General features: G+C 42.6%; 1 protein-coding gene across 1 annotated transcript in view; it reads right to left on the bottom strand.

Annotated features, from left to right (window-relative positions):
• HHAT (hedgehog acyltransferase) overlaps positions 1 to 25,999 on the bottom strand; it is a gene marked incomplete at both ends in the record, with an annotated part of 362,271 nt that overhangs the window by 24,607 nt on the left and 311,665 nt on the right. Inside the window, one exon of the mRNA XM_079697991.1 lies at positions 25,026 to 25,170. Within this exon, the coding sequence (XP_079554117.1) occupies positions 25,026 to 25,170 (145 nt within the window). The remainder of the gene's footprint in view (positions 1 to 25,025; positions 25,171 to 25,999) is intronic.

Consider the following 25,999-nt stretch of genomic DNA (forward strand, 5'->3'; position numbering starts at 1 on the left):
TAAAGCAATTATATTCCAATAAAGATGTTAAAAATAATAATAATACTATAAATAAATAAATAAATAAATAAATGGCTTCAAGTCTCCACAGCAAAACATACACTGACTATATGTTCATAGTAGTCCTCTGAGGATTAGCACAACAGCACTCAATTTGCTTGAATATTTTTATCTGTGGTTGCCCTGCAGAACGCCACCACCTTCAGCAAAAGTGCTTCAGGTATCGAGAAATGATGATGCCACACGTGTACCAAGAGGGTAAAAAAAGTTGTATTACTCACATAATGAGGATTTTTAGGGAAAGCAGGCACCCAAGCCATCCTGAAAGGGAGGGGCAAATGGCTTTGGTTTCTGTCATGGTTGGGGGCAGGGCCATGGTGAGCAGTGGCTGGGTTTGCATGGTTTGAGTTTGCCACCAGCACCCAGGGAAGGAGGGAGTCTGTTTTCTTGTTGGCTTGCCCAGAGATGGGACACAAGGGGATGAAGGAGGGTGGGGCTTGGGTGCTGTCAGCAGTCGAACATCCAAAATGGGGCCAGAATATTTATTATCATCTTCCTATCTTCCAGCTGTCATTTAAGGATTTAAATCTGAAATCTACCTACTCTGAAATTTACCTACTGTGTGACTCAACCTACTTAAACTCTCTCCTCATCAGTAAAAATTGCATAACATTTAAAATAAATTATGTCACACATATCAGAGGAAACTGGCTCAGTGGCTGCATAAAAGAGACACTCAATAATTGTTTCTGAATCTCAATCTGGAAATTTAAGAAAAAAAAAAACAAACCTGTTTCCTTCCCATAGTTCTATCTCTACCCTTAGTTTGTATTCTTATAAAAACTGAAGAGATGGGCTTCCCTGGTGGCGCAGTGGTTGAGAGTCCGCCTGCCGATGCAGGGGACATGGGTTCGTGCCCCAGTCCGGGAAGATCCCATATGCTGCGGAGCGGCTAGGCCCATGAGCCATGGCTGCTGAGCCTGCGCGTCCGGAGCCTGTGCTCCACAACAGGAGAGGCCGCAACAGTGAGAGGCCCGCGTACCGCAAAAAAAAAAAAAAAAAAAAAAAAGGATTCAATGCCTTGTCTTATGGGCTTTTGTCTTGACTTCTAATCCTGGGGCTTGGGGATGTGTTCATAGCCTGCTGATTAGGCCTAAAAGGATTAGAATAGGGCAAGCAGTAGTAGGATGCATTTGTTCCTTGCGAAATTGGAAAAAAATGAACTTATTCTGCCCGCACAAGAGGCTCAAGCCAGGGAGTGTGAGGGTAATTTTTTTCTGATATAGTATAATAACATGGATAGTCCTCTTATTCTCAGGAGTTTTCACAAACGAGTCTTAAAGTCCTGCTGCTCGTAAGTGTCTTTGCAACAAAAATCAAATATATTTAGTAAAAATAAATGGAGAGTTCATGTTCTGAAATGACCACATAAACTTAATACAGCCTGTCTCCTGCTACTTACTAAAATGACATTACCAGGGCTTCCCTGGTGGCACAGTGGTTAAGAATCTGCCTGCCAATGCAAGAGACACGGGTTCGAATCCTGATCCGGGAAGATCCCACATGCCGCAGAGCACCTAAGCCCGTGCGCCACAACTACTGAGCCTGCGCTCTACAGCCCGTGACCCACAACTACTGAAGCCTGTGCGTCTAGAGCCTGTGCTCTGCAACAAGAGAAGCCACCACAATGAGAAGCCCGTGCACAACAATGCAGAGTAGCCCCTGCTCTCTGCACCTGGAGAAGGCCTGCACGCAGCAATGAAGACCCAATGAAGCCAAAAATGAAAATTAATAAATAAATTAAAAAATTTTTAAATTACATTATCAGCAACAAGAATTATAAAACTTCACTAATTAAGACATTACAGAATTGGCCCAAAAAACAAATAAACCACTGGACATCTGATTTATGACAAAGACTGCACTGCACATCATTGGGGAAATGATGATCTTTTCAATCAGTGTTGCTGGGTCAATTCGATATTCACACAGAAAAACAAATCTTCATCGCTATATCATATCATACACAAAAATTAGTTTTAAATGGAGTGGAGATGTAAATGGGAAAAATAAAAAAATTAAAAGGTCTAGAAGATAATATAGAGTGATACCTTCGTGACCTTGGCATAAACAAACAGTTCTTAACGAGGACACAGAAACCACTAACAATGAAGGAAAAGATTGATAAACAGGGCCTAATGAAAATTAAAAACGTCCGTTCATCAGAAAACATCATTAAAAGAGTAAAATATGGGAGCCAAAGAGAGGGAGAACGTATTTGCAATATATAAAACCAACAAAAGACTCTTAACCTGGAATATATAAAGAATGCTTACAAATCAAGGGAAAAAAAGGCAGCTGACTCAATTTTTTTAAATGGCCAAAAGACTTAGAAAGGCATTTCACAAAAGAGAATATACAAGTGGTCAATAAACATATGCAAAGATAATTACACTTTAGTCATCAGGGAAATGTAAGTAAATTGATGATGAAATCACACACACACACACACACACACACACACACACAGCAGAAGATCAAGAAGATGGACAACTCCAAGTTTTGGAGAGGATATAGAGTCACTGGAATCCTCGTGCACAATGTTTAGAGAATAAATTGGTGCAACAACATTAGAAAACTGGTGACTTCTATGGAAACTGATCATATACATATTCTAAGACCCAGCAATTCCACTCCTGGGCTCACACCCAATAGAAATGTGTACATATGTCCAGTAAAAGACCTGTACAAGATTTTTCACAGTAACGCTATTTGTAATAGCCTCAATCTAAAAACAACTTATAAAGTCCAGTGGAACAGATACATGAATTGTGGTATATTCATACAATGAAATCTTATACATCAATGAAAGTGAAAAAACTAAAGCTATATGTAATGATATTGATGAATCTCTCAAACATAATGTTAGAAGAAGTAAGACACAAAAGAGAAATACAGTAAGATCTGCTAAAACATGATGTATGTGTTCCTTAAAATCACCACACTATGCAAAATCATGCAGTTAAAACCATAGGGCCTAAGGGGAAAAAAAAACAGACTTAGGGGCATAATACTCAAAAACCTTGCCAGTGACCCACAAAAGAAAAAAAAAAGATAGAAATCTAATCAAAGTGGTAGCATGGTTTTACACATGTAAAATGATTAAGAAATGAGTAAATACTAAAATAAACAGTACTTTATGTTTACAAAGATCTGAAGTTTGCTTATGGAAGTGGGTGTCAGAAGGGCTGCAGCTTGCAAGTTACTATATACAAAGTGATGGAAGGAGGGTTGACTGACATTGGATGGAGTGTTGTAATAGTAGACATGGCTGGGTGTGGCTCACAACATGCTAGCTGAACTGAGGTGGCTGGTAGACCTTTGAGGTGTGTGCGTGTGTGCGCATTGTGTATTCCTATGGGCTCAGTTCAGCTGGGTGCAGCTTTCTGCATTCACCTAGAGTTTCTTAAGGACAACACTGTTCATAAGCAAACAATAAACTGCATTATGCTCAAATTGTTCCCTTATGTATCAATCATGATGGAAATTTGCATTTCCAAAACAAGCATTACAGCAGAACTGACAGTACCTTATTATTCTATTTAAATAAGGTTCAAACACAGGCAAAATTAATCCGTGACATTAGACATCAGGATGTTGTTTACCCTAGAGTGGGTTGTGACTAGGAGGGATCACAAGGAGAAACTTCTGGAGCGCTAGGTACTAGCTAAACAGGTATGCTCAGTTTATAAAAATTCATCCTGATGTACACTTAAGATTCATGCACTTTGATTTACATATATTTTAAAATAAAAGTTCAAAAAAACTTTTAAAATTGAAAAACAAAATCTGCCCCTTTTCAGGAAGGCTTCCTGGGCTTTTAGGATAAGTACTGAGATTTTCCTGCCCCACTGTATGGACATCCAGTTCCTCACAAAACACAGGGTACACTAATCGCTGACACTCATGTCACATTTATATAGCTCTTTTCATGCAGTGTTCAGTAGTTCATCATTCATACCCCAAAGAGTTACAAACGAGGATTCCTAAATTACCAACTCCAGACAGATAGTTTAGCAGAAACTGCAGCATTTTCTTAGCCAGGTGAAAATAGCATTGAAGAAGAAACTACATGACATGGATTCAAGTCTCAGCTGTGCCATTTTCTAGCTAATTGGGCTTGGCAAGTCACTTCACCTAAGTTCTAGTTTCCTCACCCACTAAATAAGTATAATAATTCTGTTCAATCTGTAAAATAGGACTGTAATGCAAATGAAAGTGCTTTGCAGAATGTAAAGAGATATACATGCATAAGGTGTTGATACAGTATTTTCTCTCTCATGTTTAACTAAAATTTAGTTTAAGCCTCCTCTTTCCCTGTTGGTGTACATCAACAATGTTGTGGACATCAAAATCCCAAATAACAAGGATGGCTGGCATTAGCCTAGATTTTTTATACAGCCTCGTGTGTAATTAGGGCTTCCACAAAGGCATTTTGATGGTGATGTCATGAGGGATTTGGTGCTCTGATGCATTAATGTCTTCATCAGGAAAACATGTGTCCACTCAACATTTGGAGGTATGTGCACATCTAGAGACACTGTAAAGCTTCCTCCCCACCATGTTGGAGTCAACACTCAGTTATCTGTGTTCAGAGAAGAGTTTTTGCTACAGCTAACACTGCCCCCTTTCCACTCCCCCTGACCCTGGTTCATTCTCTTCCTAAGGCCCCTCCATCCTGTCTCCTAAATTTTGAGTTTGTTTTTTCTATCAAGTAAATTGAAGAGGGCACAAAAATCTGTTATCTAAAAATATGCCTCTAAATGCAGATGATGGACTTCCCTGGCGGTCCAGTGGTTAAGACTCCGTGTTTACACTGCAGGGGTTCGATCCCTGGTTGGGGAAATAAGATCCCACATGCCATGCCATGCGGCATGGCCAAAACAAACCAAAGAAACTAACTGAATAAATAAATCTTATAAAAAATAAACGTAGATGTTGATTATTTGGATAAATTCCTTTGGATTATCCATATATCATTGGATATATGGATGCTGCCTAGAGGTGCTAGGCTGTTGGGTTCTTATCTCCTTCCAGAATCTCAAAGCTCATTATAAATTCTACCCACTAAACTCAGTGGGAGAGGTTCACACACAGAATAATGCTTACTCCTTCTTAGCCATAAAGCAACTCTTACACACTTGAAGAGAAGGACACTAGAAGGGAAACTAGAAATTTCCCATATTGTTAACTAATGCTTGTATTAACAGACCTAATTATGCAACCAAAGGTCTCAAGGGTGACAGAGAGCATTTCAATTAGAATCATTAAGAGTGTTCATTAAAATACAGAGTTGGGGTGCTATCCTAGACCTACCGAATCAGAATCTCTTAGAGAATCTCAGGGTTATGCATTTTAAATAAGCTTGTCAGGTGGTTCTGATGGGCAATAAAGTTATGAAACAACTGTCCTGGAGGTTGGGCAAGAGAACGGCTGACAACATACTGATTAGTGATGACACAAAGGGGAGCAATCTCGTTAAGGAAGCTGTGTTAGACCAGATCAACCTTGAAATCACTCAACACTGTGTTAATAATGAGAAATGTAGCAACCAGGCATCAAACCTGCACTGAGCCACAGACAGGAGGCAGGAGAGAATGTCATACACATTTAACACTGAGTTGTCACAGCAAATAAACAAAACCAGAAAATTTCCTACACACCATTCTGAGGACTCATCAGAAGTGAGATGTGACCAGAAGTGAGGTGTTCCTGCCATTTCAGCATGCCCCTGACTACGTATCAATCTCCCCACTCTCCCCGCTTCTATGCATCCATCTGTTTACCAGATGGATTGATAAAGAGCATCTCCTCTGGAGAGCTTGGAAAAGTCACCTTATGCTAGGCAGTTGCAAAGCATAAGGACACCAGAAATGTCAGACTAACATGATGAAAGTCAGGGACTAGAATGGTTCCTGGACTTTAGCAGATGACCAATAAATCTATTTTTTTGGATTTATAGAGTGAGCAAGGAAGGAGAAAATGAGATAGGATGGGATAAGGGGATGGAAGACAAGGTAAATGGATAAACGCATGGACTGATAAAGAGTGGATGGATGGATGGATAGATGGATGGATAGATGATAAATAGATGGGTGGATGGAAAGAGGGATGAACAGATGGCTGGAGGAAAATGTAAGAGAACCATGTCTGATCAATTATCTTTTATCCCTAAACTATTTTTACAGATTTATTGAGATGTAATTAAAATACCATACAATTCACCCATGTAAAGTGTATATAATTCAATGGCTTTTCATATACTCACAGAGGAGTACAACCATCACCACAATCATAGAACATTTTATCACCTCAGAAAAGGAACCCCTGCTCATTAGCCATCATCCTTCAAACTCCCATCCCTCCCAGCCCTAGGCAACCTAACATAGTTTTTGTCTCCATAGATTTGCTTATTCTGGACATTTCATATAAATGGAATCATACAATATGTGGCCTTAATGACTGGCTTCTTTCACTTAAAGTTTTCAAGATTCATCTATGTCGTAGCATGAATCAGTACTTCATTCCTTTTAATTGCTGAATAATATTCCATTGTATGGATATACCACTTCTTATTTATCTATTCTTCAACTGATAGACATATGGGCTGTTTTCACTTTTTTGTCTATTATCAATAATGTTGCTATGAACATTTATGTACGAAGTTTTTGTGTGGGTATATACCTAGGAGTAAAACTGCTGAGTCATATGGTAACTCTATGCTTAACTTTTTTTTAAGTCCTGTTTATTTTATGTTACTTATTTATTTATTTTTTATTTTTTGGCCGCACTGCGCAGCATGCAGTTCCCCGGCCAGAGATCAAACCCGCGCCCCCTGCAGTGGAAGCGTGGAGTCTTAACCACTGGACCGCCAGGGAAGTCCCTATGTTCAAGTTTTTGAAGAACTGCCAGACTATGTTCCAAAGTGTCTGTTTTCTACTTTACATTCCCACAGGCAGTGTATGAGGGTTCAAATATTTCTATATCCCCTCCAACACTTATTTTCCACTTTTTGTTTGTTTATTTGTTATTATAGCCATCTCAGGGGTATCTCACTGTGGTTTTTATTTGCATTTTCCTGGTGGTTAATGATGTTGACTATCTTGTCATGTGTTTGTTGGGTATTTGTATATCTTCTTTGGATAAATGGCTATTCACCTTTGCCAACCTTAAATTGAGTTATGTGTTATTCTATTATTGAGTTGTAATAATTCCTTATATAGATACAAATTCTTTATCAGATGTATGGGTTGCAAATTTTTCTTGTACTCTGGTTGCATTTTCACTTTCTTGATGTCCTTTCAGGCACAAAAATTTTTACTTTTGATGATGTCCAATTGATCCATTTTTTCTTCTGTTGCTTGTGTTTTTGGTGTCATATATAAGAAACTATTGGCTAATCTAAGGTCACAAGGATTTAGCCCTCTACTTTCTTCCAAGAGCTTTATAGTTTTAGTTCTTACACTTAGGTCTTTGATGCATTTTGAGTTAATTTTTGTATATGGTATGAGGTAAAGGTCTAACTTCATTCTTTTGTATGTGGATATCCACCAAACTATTTTTGATAGAAGAAAAAGAGGCCATGTGAGTAGAATATAATAATATAATATAACATAATAATATTACCAATATTATTTCAGGAGCAAAGGTAAGGAAACAGAGGAGAAATCTGTACTGGCCATTCCTTCTCCGAAATTCAGAAATTAATCTATGTGAGCTACAAAAACAGTGGATAAACCTCAAGTATTTCTGTCCCTGTCTCAGGTGCCAAAACCATTAAACTGTACAAATATGAAGACTTAAGCAATTCCCTAAAATTTTCCGTGGGAGAATTGTGAAGATTCCTTCTTCCATCTTTCCTGTCTTTGACACCCAGAAGCCCTTGTCATTCCTCACATAGCCTTCCTCACTGGCTTTCCTGTTCCTAGTACTGCTTTCCTCCAAATCAGCCTCCACATTACCTCTACAGGGACCTTTCAAAAATGAGATTTGTGCCACTCCCTCGTAAAAGTCTTTCTGTGACCCACCCCTATTTCAGCCTATGAAGGATGAAGTCCATGCTCCATGGCATGGCATGCGTGGCCTTCATTATCTTGTCTTCAAGTTACCTTTTTGGTGTCCCCTGGTGCAACCAGCCTATTCCCTGACATCATACTTCACATCTTCTCCTGCTATGATCCTAAGATGCTTGCAGTTTCCTGGATGTACAATTTTATGCCTCCATGCCTTTGTGCAAGCTGTGCCCATCCCCTAGGTCTGATACTTAAACATCCTTTAAGCCCAACTCTGAGGTCACCTCCTCCATGGTGAATTTCTCACCCAGAAGATAAAGTTAACCATTCACCTCTCTGTCCCCAAAACACTATGTCCCGAAGCACTGTGGCACACTTTGCCGTATTTGATTATCACTGTCTCCCAAGCACCTAGCACAATGACCAGGAGGAATACAGGAAGGCCCTCTCCTTTAAGCAATTTTCTCTGTAAAAAAAGATCTTAGCCTCATCCAGACTCATCTGAGCACTGTACCTCTTTTTCCTGAATCAAATAGGCAGAGACACTTCCCACATTTCTTATTTTCTTACTGGGTACTTTTGCTTCGTTTAGTAAAATCCTCCCTATGGTAGCAATTTTTTACAGCAAGGCAAAAAGTATGACCCAACCCTCCAGCAATCTTGTTGGGGCAGCCATGAAGTGAGAAAAGTAATCAAGAGGCAAGCTTCAAAAATGAGAAAAGTAAGTGATAGGTAACTGTGGACACAAATAGAATGATAAAACAGGAGCAGAAACAATTTTATTATAAGTTATCTGTTTTCTTCTAGATTTTTTTTTTTTAAATGACTTTCCGAGGAAAGGCATGGCTCCCACGAGAGGTCTGTGTGACCACCATTTGTCTGTCATTTGAAAGTCAGCCAAATAACAGCACTCATATGTTATCTGACATCTTCGTGACTGACAGCCCTCAGAATGCAAATGGTCCCTTCTTGTCCCTTATTACAAATGTTGTCAAAAACCTTCTCACATAGGAAACTCAACTTGGAACCAAGACAAATGAGAGTGGACCCACTCTCATTTGGACCGACTCTCATTGTTACCCAATGTGCCGACAAACAATTGGGGAAAGGGAAATCAGGTTTATCAAGAGAAATCTCATGTTCCCGTGTCATAAACTGGGTGGCCTGGCCTCCTCCAAACAGCCCAGAGACATCTTCCTGGGCAGAGTGTTATATCCCCTGGCTCAACCCTCAGTTACCTGTTTTCTTCACCCCCTAAAAGCCAGAGGTTATAGGTAACTCCCTTTGGTACATACCCCTGGCCCCTGGAAGTCTTCTAACAGCAAAGGAATACAATCACCATTTAAAACAAGATATCAGATTTTCCCTTTTATTTTCCTGACAGCAGGTGAATCTTCTCAGTTTTGTCCCCCCAAGGTCACATGAAAATGTCACCAGAAAAATAAAGAAAAGTCCGGAGATGTGCTGCCTAGAGACCTAAATAGGGCTAAAATTAGCAGCTGCCTCCTTCTCCGGGCAAGAGCTGGCAGCAGCTGGAGTGTGACAATACCCAGAGGAGAACAGAGGGGAGCAGAGAGGCGCCGCAGGCATGCTGCCACGGGCATGCTCTGTCCCCCACCAGGGGACAGAGGCTTCGAGCCTCGGGCTGGCTGGATGCTGGGCAGCTCCCGAGTGGAGCATCGGCCCTGCCTGCCCCCCTGGAAGCCTGACGTAGGGTGACGTATACCTCCAGACCAGCTATTTCTATCTGCTGCTTCCTGTATAATCAATGTCATGGTTAGAGAAGGTCACACGAGCAAGAGACAAATGTTAAGGCAGGTGGTTGTTGGAAGTTTGACTTTGTTTTAAAATCAGCTGATTTGGGATTTCCCTGGCGGTCCAGTGGTCAAGGCTCCGTGCTTCCAATGCAGGGGATGCGGGTTCGATCCCTGGTTGGGGAACTAAGATCCCACATGCCACATGGCGTGGACAAAATAAATAAAACCAGCTAGTTAGTGCATCCCTGGATGGTCACTGTGGGTCCCCGCCTCTGCCCGCCCATCTTCACCAACCATCACCACTCTTTAACCTGACAGGGATCACCCATGAAAGATGAGATTTCTCCAGGAACTAGGAGGTCAGCTTTCCTTGCTTCTCACCTTCACTGGGCTCTCACCACTGGGCTTCTGGCTCAGAATACCCTACTCTGAGTGACTACATTTACCATGTGACATTGTTGTGGCCGGCATGTAAGTGCTCCCACCCTCATTTCAGACCTTTGGGATGCCTGTCCTGAGGCCCATGCCCAGAGAGCAAAGTCTAAGGTGTGGATCTCAACACTTGAAGAGTGTATTTCTGACCGTCCAGCTCTGCACTCATGCTCTGCACTACATTTCTTAGAGTGGGGAAGGAGTCACTCCCCGCCCAACTCAGTACTGCATCCGACCCCTCCACCCACCTTCCCACACCACACAACCTGTATGAGCTTCCTAGGGCTCCTGAAACAAAGTACCACAAACGGAATGACTTAAAACAACAGAAATTTATGGTCTCACAGTTCTGGAGGCTAGAAGTCTGAAGTTAAGCAGTCGGCAGAGCCATGGTCCCTCCGAGCCTCTAGGGGAGGTTCCTTCTTTGCCTCTTGCAGCTGCTGGTGGTCCCAGGCCTTCCGTGGCATGCGGCAGCTCAAGTCTAATCTCTCCCTCTGTCTTCACATGGTCATCTTTTCCTTGTGACTTCACATTATCCTCTTTCTGTGTACGCCTGTCTGTCCAAATTTCCCCTTTTGATAAGGACACGAGTCATATGGATTAGGGCTCACCCTAATGGTCTCATCTTGACTTGAGTCCCTCTGTAAAGACCCTATAAGGTTACATGTTGAGATACTGGGATGAGGACTTCCACCTATCTTTTTGGCGACACAATTCAATCCATAGCACCTCCTTTGCCATGCCTTCCTCTCTGAGTAGGTTCCCCTTGTAAAGAAAACTCCACAACAGCAGGTAATATGACCGGGGGCAGCTGGCAGGCTACAAGAATCAATCGCAGGGTCAGTGCAGAGAAAAATGGTCCAGATGAGGCTCAAGTGCCTGTCGGCATGAAGCTCTAACCTCCTAAACAATCCTGTGTGGAACCAAACAGATGCTCCCAAAACAGGATTCTTCTTTTTCTCTATCTTTTTCTCTATCTTTATTTCAAGACAATGAAAGGTTTTTCTCCATAGTTTTCATTCTCATTTACTGAATATTCACATAAATACTTGACTGCCTTAATTACACTCCAGAGAGGTGACCACAGCGCCCGACAGAATTCCTGAGGCAAGGTAACATTCCCCTTGATTCCAGCTCCTGATCTTTACTGCAAGAAAAGAACCACAAGCAGCCCATGCTGCTGCCTTCTGCTGCATTTCCAGCACTGCACAACATAATATATCACGATCAGAGGCCTTCGGCTCTTACAATAGCCATTCCTGAGATCGTTTCGTTTCTTTGGTAATTCAGATAGCACACCCATACAGAACCATTTTCTCCTTCCACTGCTTTCTTGGTCTGAGCAAGGGTGATGAGAAACAAGACAGCAAGCTAATGCAATGCCCGAGTAAGCCTAAAAGAGGCAAAACCAACACCCTGAGGGCTGGTTCGACGGGTGAGCCAGAGTCCTCCACCAACTGAGCAAGATTAGGATAAAACTACAGCAGTCCCTCCTTGTCTGCGGGAGATATGTTCCAAGACCCTGGTGGATGCGTGAAACTAAACCCTATATATACTGTTTTTTTTCCTATACATACACACCTATGATAAAGTTTAATTTACCAAATAACTGATAATAAAATAGAACAATTATAACAATATACTGTAATAAAAGTTATGTGAATATGGTACAAATTTAATGCTTTTCCCATCTTAACTAAGTACCTGTAATGCACCATGGCCATAACTTTTGCAATTTGAGGTATAACAGCAAAACTAGCAGGAACTTCTTTTTCCTTCTTCATAATTTCATGTATAGAAGATTCATTCTTACTGTAGATCTTAGCACCTCAGCATATGATTTTTTTTTCTTTCCCTATTAAGTCAAGAACTTTCACCTTTTCACTTAAAGGACGCACTTCATGGTTTCTCCTTGGCATATCTATACTGCCGGCACCACTACTCCTGTGCTTTGGGGCCAGAATTAAGTAAAATAAGGGTTACTTGAACACAAGCACCAGGATACCGTGAACAACTAACCTGATGACCAAGACACATACTAGGTGATTAACAGGCAGGACAAGCTGCACAAAGGGGTGATTCACATCCCAGGTGGGTTGGAGCAGGACAGCACAAGATTTCACCACACTACTCAGAAGAGCATGCAATTTAAAACTTAAGAATTGTTTATTTCTGGAATTTTCCAGTTAATATTTTCAGACTGCAGTTGACAAAGGGTAATTGAAACTGAGGAAAGTGAAACATAGGATAAATGGGTACTGCTACAGTTGTAGAGAGATACAGACCAGCTAGCGGCCAATCCAGCTAGTGGCCACGGGCTGGCCCATCAGCTCCAGAAACTCTAGGTCTGATCTCTGTCACCTAGCCCCAACCGCCTACTGATAACTACCAGAAACAGGACAACAAACCAGGCACCCTAGACTCTGTCTCCAACGAGGACACTCAGGCATGTTCTGTGATGACAACTGTGATCACCTGCACGGTTTAGTCCTCACAGAGCAGAGAGGTCAGTGTAGTATAATACAAAGCTATGGGATTTGGCGTCAAAGGGCTTCTAACTCACCTGGTTCCTCTGCTTCCCAGCTGTGTAACGATAACCAAGTTTCCCGACCTCTGTGAGCCTCAGTGCTATTAGTAATACTGTGATGACGTCTGCCTAACTATCTCACAGGGGGTTGTGGAGAAGATCAACTGAACTAGTGACCTGGAAATTACTTAACCAACAATGAAGAGTTAAAATAGTAACAATGGATGCTACTAAGTGGCATTAAATTACATTGAGTCAGAGGACTCAGGAAAATCTGAATGCCAGGTAGCCTAGAAATCTGTGCAAAGGAAAGGAATACTTGGGCGCTGGTCCCACACCCTATGCGGACTCCACGTGGCCAGGCTGGACCACAGAGAAGCTCCTTTAAGTGAGATCAGCCTGAATGTCTTAATGTCCCAGATTTTGGGGTTTTTTTGTTTGTTTGTTTTTGCGGTACACGGGCCTCTCACTGTTGTGGCCTCTCCCGTTGCGGAGCGCAGGCTCAGCGGCCATGGCTCACGGACCCAGCCGCTCCGCGGCATGTGGAATCTTCCCAGACCGGGGCACGAACCCGTGTCCCCTGCATCGGCAGGCGGACTCTCAACCACTGCGCCACCAGGGAAGCCCAATGTCCCAGATTTTAACAATATGGATCTCTCTCTCTCTCTCTCTCTCACACACACACACACACACACATGCACACGCACACACACACACAGAGTGTTAGTGATTATTTCACAGAAAGATGCAGAGCTGGCCAAGGACTTAGCCCCCAGGCTTGCTCCTGGCTTTCCCCAACCAAAACAAAGGGTCTGAGTTACCACACGGGAGGCAGAGAAACTCTCTGCAGGGAGAAGAGGGAGGGAATCTGGGAAGAAGAGGTCAAGGGAGAGACGGCAAACTGGGACCAAATTCATGGGATCGTCTAAACGACCACACTCTTGTGTCAAGTGAGGTAGACTGCAAAAAATGGTCAGTCACACTCCTTCACTCCTACTCGTATCAGCACCCTTTGCAATATGATTTCGTAGCTCTTCCTATCAGAGATGGAATCTATTTCCCCTCCCCTTGAATTTGGGCTAGTATATCACATGCTTTGGCCAAAAGGATGCAACAAGACTGATTATGTGCCAGTTCTGAGCCTGAAAAGCCTTGCATATTTTCTGCCCTTTCTCTTGAACCACTATGACTGCCATATGAACAAGACTGGACAGGTCTGCTGAAGGATAAGAAATCAACATGGAGCAGACCTGACTCAGCCAATTCATCCTAGTCAAGGCCCTAGAAATGTGACAGCCCAGCTAAGATCAGCAAATCCAGCCCAACCACAGCTGACCCATAGATGGATGCATGCAGCCGTCCTAGACCAGCCAGACCCCAGTTGACAGAGAGACCCATGAGTTATATAAATGCTTATTCTTTTAAGCCATTAAGTTTTGGGGTGGTTTGTTATGTAGCAGTGGCTAACTGATACATGCTAACCTCAACCACTATCCAGTCCAAATTAACACTTCTTTTCCTTTGGGCTAGAGTAAAGATGGTGAGGTGGGACTCAAAGGACAGAGTGACCTTCTCTCCCCAGTAGAGCAGTAGTCTTCAATCTGGGTTATGCATACCACTAGGTGTATTCAGCAGGACTTTCCAAAGTATAAACAACATGGAAAACTTTAGAAGAATGGATTTCCAGATCCTAAAAATTAACCTAAGGCTAAGTTTCTCCTTTCCCCTTCTCTTCTCATAAAATATCCTTCATCTCACTTTAAAAACAAAAAAAAGCAAACTTCCTCCTCATCTTTCTTATCTCAGATTATTGCTCCAGGGTGTAAAAAGCTCAAGGGAATCAGTACAACACTTTGAGAAACTATTTGACAGTGGCTATGAAAGCTGAATATATGTACACCCAGTGACACAGCAATTACTTCCCAGGTATAAACCCAACAAAAATGCATACAGAGCTTAACCACAGGTCATATACATGACAGCCCATAGGAGCTCACAGCTATTATGTTCATCAACATTAGAATGGATAAATTGCGGCATGTTCACACAATGAAATACATTATAGTAGTGATAAGCAGGAAAAATCTATAACAACACTCAAAAATATGAATGAATCTCTCAATACGATATTGAGCAAAATAAGCCAGACACAAAAGAATACATATTATGTGATTCTCTCTCTCTTTATAGAATCACATAATATGTATGTATCTGTGTGTGTGTGTGTGTGTGTGCACTAAACGAACAAGCTCCTCACAGAAAGCTATGCATTTAGACGTCAGAATAGGGCAGGTAGTAACTGGTAGGGGTCATGAGAAGGAGCCTCTAGGTGCTGGTTATACTTGTGTGTTTGCCTAGAGAAAATTCTTATGATACGTGCACTTTGCTAGGCTATATTTCAATAAAAGCTTTACAATAGAGGAACAACATAAAGGGACAATTAGATAATTCCTTTAATCAAATAACCATAAATTCCTACTCCATCCATTTCAAGAGAAATTTTACTTTTTATGTTTAATAATTATGTATCAAACGGTATCATCTTTAAGAGGAGTTATGCACTAATAAGAACTGTAATGATAACCTAACCCAGGAGAAAAATGATTACACTTCTAGCCTTACAGTGGTAGAAAAACAAACCAAAAAAACCCAGTGCCACAGAGAAGTATGATAGTTGATAAAGGACATAACTTTGAGACAACACAAAATTCTGCAGGAGCAATGAAATAGAAATATGAAATCAAGGAAATGTTACTGTGAAAGAAGATCTTGCTCATTTATATTCTTAAAGGATGATGGTGGATATCAAATCACTAAGTTATTTATAATTTATATTATTTAGAGGTGTTGGTTTATCTTTTAAATGTCAATATTTATAATATGGCAAAAATTAGGTATTTCATAATTATTTAAATTTATAATACAAGAAATTAGATGCCTACTTTAAAACACATAACCGGGTACATAATTTCTCAAAGTTACTCTATTAGGAGGCACATAAGCCAAAAAAAATTATACCAAAAAAATGATTCAGTATAAAAGAATCTCCCCAAATATCCTTCCCTTAAGGACCTGTAACAGTGGTATATTCCACCTACATTATCTCATTAATCTACATTAATCATATGCTTTTGGTTACAAGTTACAGAAACCTAACCAAACTGGATTGTCAATAAGTGCAGGATCTTCTGAGATTTAACTCTACTTGCAAGCAACAAATTAGCCTGACACAGCTGCATGGATGCTGGCAGAAGACATGAGACTCTTAGGTCAGAGACGAAGGACTTTCTCGCTCATAGCAATAAAAGTAGCCAGAGCATCTGTGCCGTTTCCCTGAGCCCCAGATCCCACAGTGCAATGCGAAGAGGGCCAAGGTGATGCCTGCACGTGCAGTGGTTATGTTATAGGAGATAAGCCCCAGACATAGAAATCTAAATATATTACAATGGGCAGTAAGCCTGCCTGACCTCTGCCCCAGAGAGAGAGAGATTATTTTTATTACACTGGACAGTAATCAAATACCCTCTACATTGGAGAAAGACACTATCTCCATCTTCCAAAGATGTTTGCTGTACAAATACTCTTGGAAAGACAGCCTGGAACAAAAGCAGTCAGAATATCTGCTCAAAAGACATGCAGAAACACAAGAGAGCCCTGGAGAATTATGTGAACTGAGTAAAGAATAGAGCCTCCTATTATTGAAAAGTACACGTATATGTTGGCTTCAAGATCTCCTGGAAATCAGGAGCTTGGGATTAACATACACATGCTACTATATATAAAACAGATAACCAACAAGGACCTACTGTATAGCACAGGGAACTCTACTCAATATTCTGCAATAACCTATGTGGGGAAAAAAATCTGAAAAAATATGTATAACTGAATCACTTTGCTGTATACCTGAAACTAACACAACATTGTAAATCAAATATAAAAATTTTTTAAAAAAGAATATGTTGCAGTGGGTTGTCTCAAAATACTACCTCCAAAATATAGTTTCTAACATGTAGTTCTGCTTTCCTCAGAGTTGGCTTCCCTCTCTACTTGGCTCTCCACTGGTGACAGCAAGAGGGCTGCCAGCAGCTCCAGCCCAATATTCTGACACCTCTGCAACAAAAGAGAGCTTCTCCTCCCTGACAGTGCCAACAAAAACTCTGGAATTGCACCACGTGGGGAGACGGACCATACTGACGGGCCAGTCCTGCTCACATGTTGACCCCTAGATCTCAGTATGACATAGACTGAGAGTGGGGTAACAGAGATTTGTTACCAAAGAATGTGGAGCAAGTGTTGAACAAGCAAAACTGCAGCTTCTCCCTACACTGCTCCCTAAATACCCTCAAGACAACAAATCTCACATGTGTACTTCTGTGAAATTAAGCATCATTTCTTTTCACAGATTCTTATTTTAATAAGACTAGCAGTGTGTCCAAATTGCTATTTTATAATCAAATTTCTTGAGAAAGAAGCTATTGCAGTGGTGCAGTGGTGCCACATCCAGTGGCGGATGTTCTGTGTAATAGCAAATGTTACTCAGTCGTGCCGTGGTGGGCTAAATAATGGCTCTTCCAAGGATGGTCGTGTCCTAATCCCTGGAACTCATGCAAGTTAGCTTACCTGGCTTTGCAGGGACTTTGCAGGTGTGATCAAGTTAAAGATCTTGAAATGGGAAGATTATCCTGGATTATCCAGGTGAGCTCAATAATCATAAGGGTCCTTATAGGAGAGACACAGGAGGAGTTAGAAAGTGGGCAATGCGATGATGGGAGCAGAAAAACAGGACAGAGAGGAGGAGATTTTACAATAGCCAGGACATGGAAACAACCTAAATGTTCATCGACAGATGAATGGATAAAGAAGATGTGGTACATATATACAATGGATTATTCAGCCATAAAAAGTAACGAAATTGGGTCATTTGTAGAGATGTGGATGGACCTAGAGACTGTCACACAGAGTGAAGTAAGTCAGAAAGAGAAAAACAAATATCGTATATTAACGCATATATGTGGAACCTAGAAAAATGGTACAGATGAACCTATTTCCAGGGCAGGAATAGAGATGCAGACATAGAGAATGAACATGTGGACACCGGGGCGGGAAGGGGAGGGTGGGACGAATTGGGAGATTATATGTCAATACATATATACACTACCATGTGTAAAACAGATGGCTAGTGGGAACGTGCTGTACAGCGCAGGGAGCTCAGCTTGGTGCTTTGTGATGACCTAGATGGGTGGGATGGGGCAGGGGGAGGGAGGTCCCAGAGGGAGGGGATATATGTATACGTACGGCTGATTCACTTCGCTGTACAGCAGAAACTAACACAACATTGTAAAGCAATTATACTCAAATAAAAAATAAAATTAAAAAAGAAAGATGCTACACTGCTGGCTTTGAAGAGGAAGAAGGTAAGCCATGAGCCAAGGGATGTAGCTGGCCTCCAGAAGCTGGAAAAGGCAAAGAAACAAATTCTCCCCTAGAGTTTCCAGAAGGAACCAGTCTTGCCAACAGCTTGAGTTTAGCCCAGCGAGACTGATTTCAGACTTCTGGCCTCCAGAACAGTAAGAGATAAAATTGTGCTCTTTGAAGTCATTAAGTTCATAATAATTTGTTACAGTGGCCACAGGAAACTAATGCAAGTGGCAGCATAAAGCAAGTGGTCACTGTCTGGTGCGCTAGTAAACAGAAACAAACTCAAGGATGGGGTCTACTGCACAAAAGAATCTGCTCCCAAAGCTGAGACACCTGAGAATGATGACTCTTGCTAGATTTGCCCTTCTGTTACAAAAATGTTACTGAATTCCAATTTAAATATTCTTAACTGTTAACACTTGAAAAAAATGTTCAGTAACGACCTGAGGAGACGGTTTGGTGAAAAGGGCCTCCAGCGCGTGAGATAACAATTTCAGACTGCCAGGGCACTCCCTTTTCACCGTCAGCTGGCATTCACTGGCGCGGCTGGTGCTGAGCTATTTCTGCACCCACTGGTAATATAATAATAACAGTGATAAGCAGTCAGATAAATTAATAATATAAATTCCAGGATGTGTGTTCATTTCAGAAATCCCACGTGATTTCCTGGTTTGAGCCTTAGAGTACAGACTTGGGAATCTGGCTACAGATAGCCTCTTATATATTGAACACATATCAGGTTTAACTAGAGGATAAAGGGAACTTATTTAAATTTTTAAAATTATTTTGGTTTGATTTTAATTTGTAACATGCTTTTTTTTCCTATTGAGAAATAACTGACATATAATTATGGAGCTATAATTGACAAGTAATATTGTATTCGTTTAAGGCGTACAATATAATGATTTGATTGTAATATGCTTTTGAATATCACACTGCATATATATGATTGAGGGCCAATGAGAAGTAGAGACTTCGAATCAGTAAAAATCAAAATTGTTTTCTTTTTATTCGATGAACTGTGTCTAACCATACTATTCTTTACTTGATATTCTATTTAAAGACACTTTAAAATGTTCCCAAATTCCATAAAACTCTTTTCAAATGAATTCACAAAAACTCCTAGTTAACAGCAAAAAGTTTCACACAACCTCACAGAAAGCAGGACTTAAATGCACGATGATTCAAACTCCTTTCTAGATATTTTAGAAATTCTCTCAGCTTTAACATAACCCCCAGGCACACTTCTGGAGAAGAACTCCCACTCTCTATTTCTCACGTCCTATGCCTAGTGACTTGTGCTGAAATTTTAGGAAAACTGATGCCCATGACATCTGGGTGACCACGTGGCACAGACTAAAGAAGAAACCAAGGCATCTGAAAGTCTTGAAATTCAGATTCCAAGAATGGTCTGTAATGGACCAATGTGCAACCATGGATAAATCACTTCACCTATATCTACGTATCAACTCCACTGCCAATATGATGGCTGGGAAGCTGCTGCTCCTCAAATTCTTCTAGAACTTGCAGAGGATCCAGTGGGGCAGAAGCAGAATCAATCAGAGCAATGAAAACTCCATTGCAAGGTAAAGGCTAGTGAAGAGGGTGAAATAAGTAATCACAAAGAAGGTGCCTGAGACACCGATATCTGCCTTCTGCCTTCCCTCATCAAAGATGAAATTTTAGTCCCAAGAATGTAACGAGATGTGAGGGGAATGAGTTTCTTTTTAACCACAGCCTTTAGGAATTTCCAGTGCAACACCCCAATTCGGCTTTAAATAAAATGCCTGTCCAGAGCCATCTGAGTCAGGAGATGACTGAACCGCCTGGACAAGCTAGTAATCAGGGAGAAAATATACTGTCTCCTTTCTCAGCTAGAGATAGCAAGCAAATATGGGGAGTGTAAAGGTTCTGACCTGCATAAGAAAATTGCTAGCTCCTCTCTCACTGCAATCTGGTGGGAAAACAACCCAAATCTCCTCGCCTTGACACAGGGTCAGGAGCTAAGTGTTGAGATGGAGTTTGCCAACCTAGATCAGGCAACAAGAAGAAGGGAAAACAAACACGCGTGTGTGTGTGTGTGTGTGTGTGTGTGTGTGTGTGTAAGAGAGATGAGGAGTCAGGCAGGAGAATGGTTGATGGATACCATGTCTCTACCACCTCCAACAGATGCAGGATCTGGGGCTCTACCACTTAGGAAATGATTAGGTTCCTTTTTGACAAAATCCATTCCTTCTGTTGACTAGATGGACTTTTCAGAAGGAACACGACCCTGCACCCAAACAACACTATAAAGCTCTCAGCGCCCTCAAGGCCAGATATATTCCCAGTGCATACCCATCCCCACTGACTGCCTTTTCTCCCCACTGTCCCAGGACGACAGAGCACTGCAACGATGCTTAAGACACAGATTTGGAGATTTGGAGTTATAATGCATTGATATTTTTGAGTTACAGAGCAGTCATCAACTGCTTGTTCAAGAAATTAACTTACACTTCAATGTCGAGATTTTAAGGCAGACATGAGAAAGCTCCTTCCAACAACAAATCCTTTTCAGAGACACAGAGTTATGTAAGAAGCAACCTGTGTCTGCTTCTGCAAAGCATGACACAGCAGGGTCCCTCTTAGAGCAGGCTTAGGGACGAAACCCCCAGCCACAGCCTTCTCAGATCCCTAGACCCAGCTAAGTTCCTTTAAATACATATATAATAGGCTTAATCAGTCACACTCCTCAAGCTGCTTGACGTAAATTTCAATAGTAAAAGTTGGGGGATTTTTTTTAAAGGTAAAGATCTAGATTCTTTATTCTCCACTGAATTAACTGAACATTACTTTTCCAGTCTCTGCAGCAGAGATAACACTGTGTGGCATGTAGCAGACCCCCAGAAAGCCACTCAGCATTTCCATCCTGTGGCTGGCATTGTCCACTTTTCTGGACAGCTGGGCAGAGTGCAAAGCAGAAAGGGAAGGATCTGGTTTTACAGCCTCACATCACCAACCCTGTTGAGACCAGGATAGAGATATTCACATAAGGTAAATATTTAGATATTTACTAAAACAAGCTTTGTAGCTTAAAGCAAACAAATCCATGTCTAAAGCAGTGAACTGGAGTCAGGGAGACAAGGCAACTCCTCCAGGCTAATCGTGAGATACTTCTAGAGACACCAGTGATACCGGGAAAAGGCTCCCTAAGGACTAATGAGGCTGGCCTTTAGGGCGTGTGTGTATCCACATCCCATTCACTGTGGGGCACTGGTAATCTCCTCCATAATCCCTGTCCTCCTTGGACACCTTGGAAGTCTGTGGTATTACCAGCTCCTCTCTGTCACTGCAAGTCCCAGCCCATCAAGGCACAAAGGGACAAGGGTGGCTACCCTCGGGGGAAGATTTACCTTCCCGTGAAAGCTGGAACTCTAGAGACTGAGCTTAACCGCTCTCTGTTCCCCACAGTCAGACCTCCTGGCTCACTCCTTCGCATTTTCCTCCCTGTGTAGAGAGGGGTCTTAGAAAAACAGGTCCTGATCACGTGGCCGAAGGAAGAGGCCAGAGACAAGCAGAATGTCTAAGTCCTGGCTCATCCATCAGCAGCTATAGGTACAGCACAACAATCCCTTATCTGAAACCTTTGGAGCCAGATGATTTTCAGAATTCAGATTTTTTTTTAATTTTAGAAAGCTAATATGACACCCCCAGCAGCGGCTGAGGAAGCAGCCTATAAACTCATTAATACTTTTTGGTACCAAAACATGAATATTCATACTAATCTTCTATCAGGTCAATCAAATTAGTTATGAAAAGAAATCCAGAGTTCTCAAGGATGGTGGATTTGGCACCATCTGGTTCACTTTCCTCCAAGAGATATATGTAAATTCAATCACTCAGGGATAAAAGACCCGCAGCAGGGAACAAATGAGGTAACCACCAAAACCCCAGGAAACCTTCCCTGACTGAGGGCACCCATGGGACAGACCAGCTGAGACGGGACCAGGCTGATGTGAAGAATCTCTGACATAGAAAATGCCTTCTAAGCTGAGCTTCCCTGGCCTCAGAACCCAGAGAGAAATGATTCCAGCGCCCCCCATATTCAGAGAATCATTCGCTCGGGACTCCAGCACCTGGCTCCAAGGAGGACACAGGTATATCCAGTCGTAGATCATAATAGGACCCACACAGCAGAAGCAGACCAGATATTTCAGAGCCCTGATCCCCGCACCCCGGGTGCCTGATGTTAGTTAGCTCCACCGGGTGCAGGGCAAATCACGCTTTGATCTTCATGTCTTTGAGAAGCAGAAAGAACATCTTATAGCTGCTGTCTTTCCTCTGCCCCTTTAAATGCCAGCATCGTCAGGTTTTACCTCCCAGCTGCCTCTTCTCACTCTGTGCATGATGCTCGGCGAACTGTATCCACTCCCACGGCCTCACCCACCGCCTCCATGCCCTGTCTCGCAGTCATTCCGTCCCATCCTCCTCCCCAGTGCCAGGTCACATTTTTAACTGCCTCCTGGGTGCCTCCAGCCGGTTGCCTCATGTGCCCTGTCGGTACCTGTGTGCTTCCCCACATCTCCCTGAACTGCATTTAGGGTGGTCACATGACTGGTGCTGGCCAACAGAATGTGGGCAGAAACGCGGAGTGTTGCTTCTGGTGGGGGTGTTTAGTACCTGGTGACACTGTCCCCGTGTTCTCTTCTCCTCCATAATGCCGGGACAACAAGGTGAAGAATCAAAACAGAAACAGTCTAGGTCCTGGAGTCATTGCTTAGAAAAAAACACTGGACCTTCACTGAACTGTGAGAGGAATACACTTCTATGGGGAAAAATTGCTGAGAGTTTGGGATGGTCTGACGTAGCTGTTAGTGATCAATAACCCCATGCCCCTGCCTTCTTCACCTAGCAAGTTCCTCCTTCTTGCTCAAAGCTCCAATTCAGATGTCACCTCCTCTGTGAAGTTCAACTTCCACGGGAAGGCCAGCCCTCCATGCTGTGATGTCCAGCAATCCCGTATGCCTTTGGCACAGCATTTACCTGACTCTGTTGACACGTCTGCATGTCTGGCTCCCATATTTGTGCTTCTTTCTCTACCCTTGTCTTCTCAGAGCCTTACAAGTAGCAAACACCCGCTGTGTTTATTTACTGAAGCAAAGATTAGAGTCTTCTTGCTCATGTGACCAGCAAAGCCCAAGTCAGCATTTTCCAGAGTCATCGTGTTCTTTGCACTGTGCTAGGCATGGTGGGAGGAGGCAAGAAAGGTCGACATTGTGTTGTCCACTTCGAGGAGGATTCTTTTATCTTTAGGTCCTCTGCACCCCATTACCTTCCATCTTTTTTTTTTTTTTTTTTGGCTGTGTTGGGTCTTTGTTGCAGCGTGCGGGCTTTCTCTAGTTGCGGCGAACGGGGGCTACTCTTCGTTGCGGTGTGCATGCTTCTTATTACAGTGGCTTCTCTTATTGAAGAGCACGGGCTCTAGGCGTTCGGGCTTCAGTAGTTGTGGCACGTGGGCTCAGTAGTTGTGGCTCGCAGGCTCTAGAGCACAGGCTCAGTAGTTGCGGCGCACGGGCTTAGTTGCTCTGCGGCATGTGGGATCTTCCTGGACCAGGGCTCGAACCCGTGTCCCCTGCATTGGCAGGCGGATTCTTAACCACTGTGCCACCAGGGAAGCCCTGGCAGGCGGATTCTTAACCACTGTGCCACCAGGACAGTCCACCTCCCATCTTTATTAAAGGGCAGCTTCCACTTAAAAAAGTACATGGTCTTTTCAGGAACTATCAGCTAAAACATTTCTCAGAAAGCAAGATCAAAGGGTTATTGTGACAAGATGAAAGCAGAACAGGGCTCTCTCATGGTCCCTTTGAGCCTGGCTCACCTAAGCCTGCCACAGTTTAGATTCATGACCTGGCACCCTGGGATCATGCAGCTGTGTTGGGATTATTTCTGTTGTGAAAAGAGCTGCAGCCAAAGCATCGCTGGCTTGTCGGGGACCCAGATGTAGAGGTAACAGCCTAGCCATGACCATTACCACTTGGCAAAACTTCCGAAACCAAAAACACAAAACCAGGTCACTGGTCAGGGAAACGGAACAGGGGACCTTGGCTCTGAACACACAGTGAACTGGCTGAGTAATGTGCTCTGTGAGTAGTTCCCCTTCTCCCAATACTCTTAGGACGTGATGTAACTCTCAGTTCTAGCCCAAAGGAAATGATGACCATAAATAAATGATGACCAATTATGAATGCAATGCAATTACTAATGCAATTTTACCTGCTGCAGGGGTGACTTCGCTGTGGACATGGAGACATACAAGACATTAAACACATGTACATTAAACATCAGGTTGGTTGCTGATGCTGGCAAGCCAGTGTTCAGAAAAAAAACATCCACAACAAAGAGGTGTGGCAAACCAGGCACCATGCCCATAGCAGCAGCACAATGGGGCTTCTAGGACATTCTCCTGGTAGGACATTCAGAGTAGTAAGTGGAACAAGGTTAAGACTCTACAGTATAGTGAAGGCTGATCTAAAGATAGCAGGGAAGGTTAGGAAAAATCCAAAAATTGGAGAGGTAACTTAGTAGAAGGGAATGATAAGAGTTTGGGAGATTTGGGATGGTACATTTTGATGATGAGTATCACACACCGCAGATAAGATGTACATCAAAATAGGGAACAGTTAAAACCACAGCTAAACACAGGACTTTGCTCCTGGCTGGTTATTTTTATAGGTCACACACCATGCATAGAGCAAGGAATGCCTCCCCGCCGTCACATACGTGATACCAGCTGCACAAATGCGGAAAACAAGAAGTTGTCTGAAAATAGCAACTTACCTTGTATGAAGATCCTATCCCAGTAGATTTTCCCGACTTGAATGCCCCCAAGAAACACCAGGTTGGACAGGATCAGCATGGAGGTGGAACAAGACGCAAGGGCAGCATGGAGTCGACGGCGAGCTTGTGGGGAGAGGAACTGGGCCTATGGGGAAAAGGTAGAAGGCATCTCATCACAAGGGTGGAAAAAATCGGGCTGAGACATCACACAGCCTTTCTCTGTTACCAGCTCAGGATGCCTCCCTGCAGAGCCTGAGGTAGGTTGATATTTAAACAGCACTCAAAACTTCTGTTCCTGCAAGATGCTCATTCTGGTCTAAGGAATGAAGTGACACACTCCCAAGTTGCTATTTCCTATTGCCAAAATGGGCTTCCCTCTGACATGTGTAACACAAGCACCGAACCTAGTAAGGATCTAGCTGAAATGTCTCCACATGCTTTCTGCACATAAATCTACAGGTACAATAACTGTTTAGACTCCTCTCCATGATAACAAGCACAACTCTATGTAATGAGGTCAAGCTCAGGGCGATCTTCTGGGCCAGTTAACTTGACTCCGGGAAGCACCCCCATAAATCTGACCCACTATTAGAAGGAATCCCATTAAAAGGGTTCAGGAGAATCAGTACAAGCCAACCCCCTTCCTGGAATCAGAGCTCCGGGTACATGCCCCACCGAGAGTGAACTTGTAGCAGCATCAGAGAATGTCAGCTTATCACAGTGCCTGAAATATGCAGGAACTGGAGAGATGTTTTCCAGTAATGATGATAAAAAATTCTGCTCGTCCATCCAAGGTCTTCACTGCACTTTTCCTCCCCTTCTAATATTTTCTCAGGGATTTCATAAATTAAACAAAGTGTTTATTTCTCAGCGTTGATCATTCTGGTGCCCTACTGAGTGAGATCACAATGCTGTGGCTGGAGTATGTGCGCCCCATCAGTATGTGCACAGGGATTGTCCTTCGGGACTGCAGA

This window comes from Hyperoodon ampullatus, assembly GCF_949752795.1.
Source record: "Hyperoodon ampullatus genome assembly, chromosome: 2".
Lineage (NCBI taxonomy): Eukaryota > Metazoa > Chordata > Mammalia > Artiodactyla > Ziphiidae > Hyperoodon > Hyperoodon ampullatus.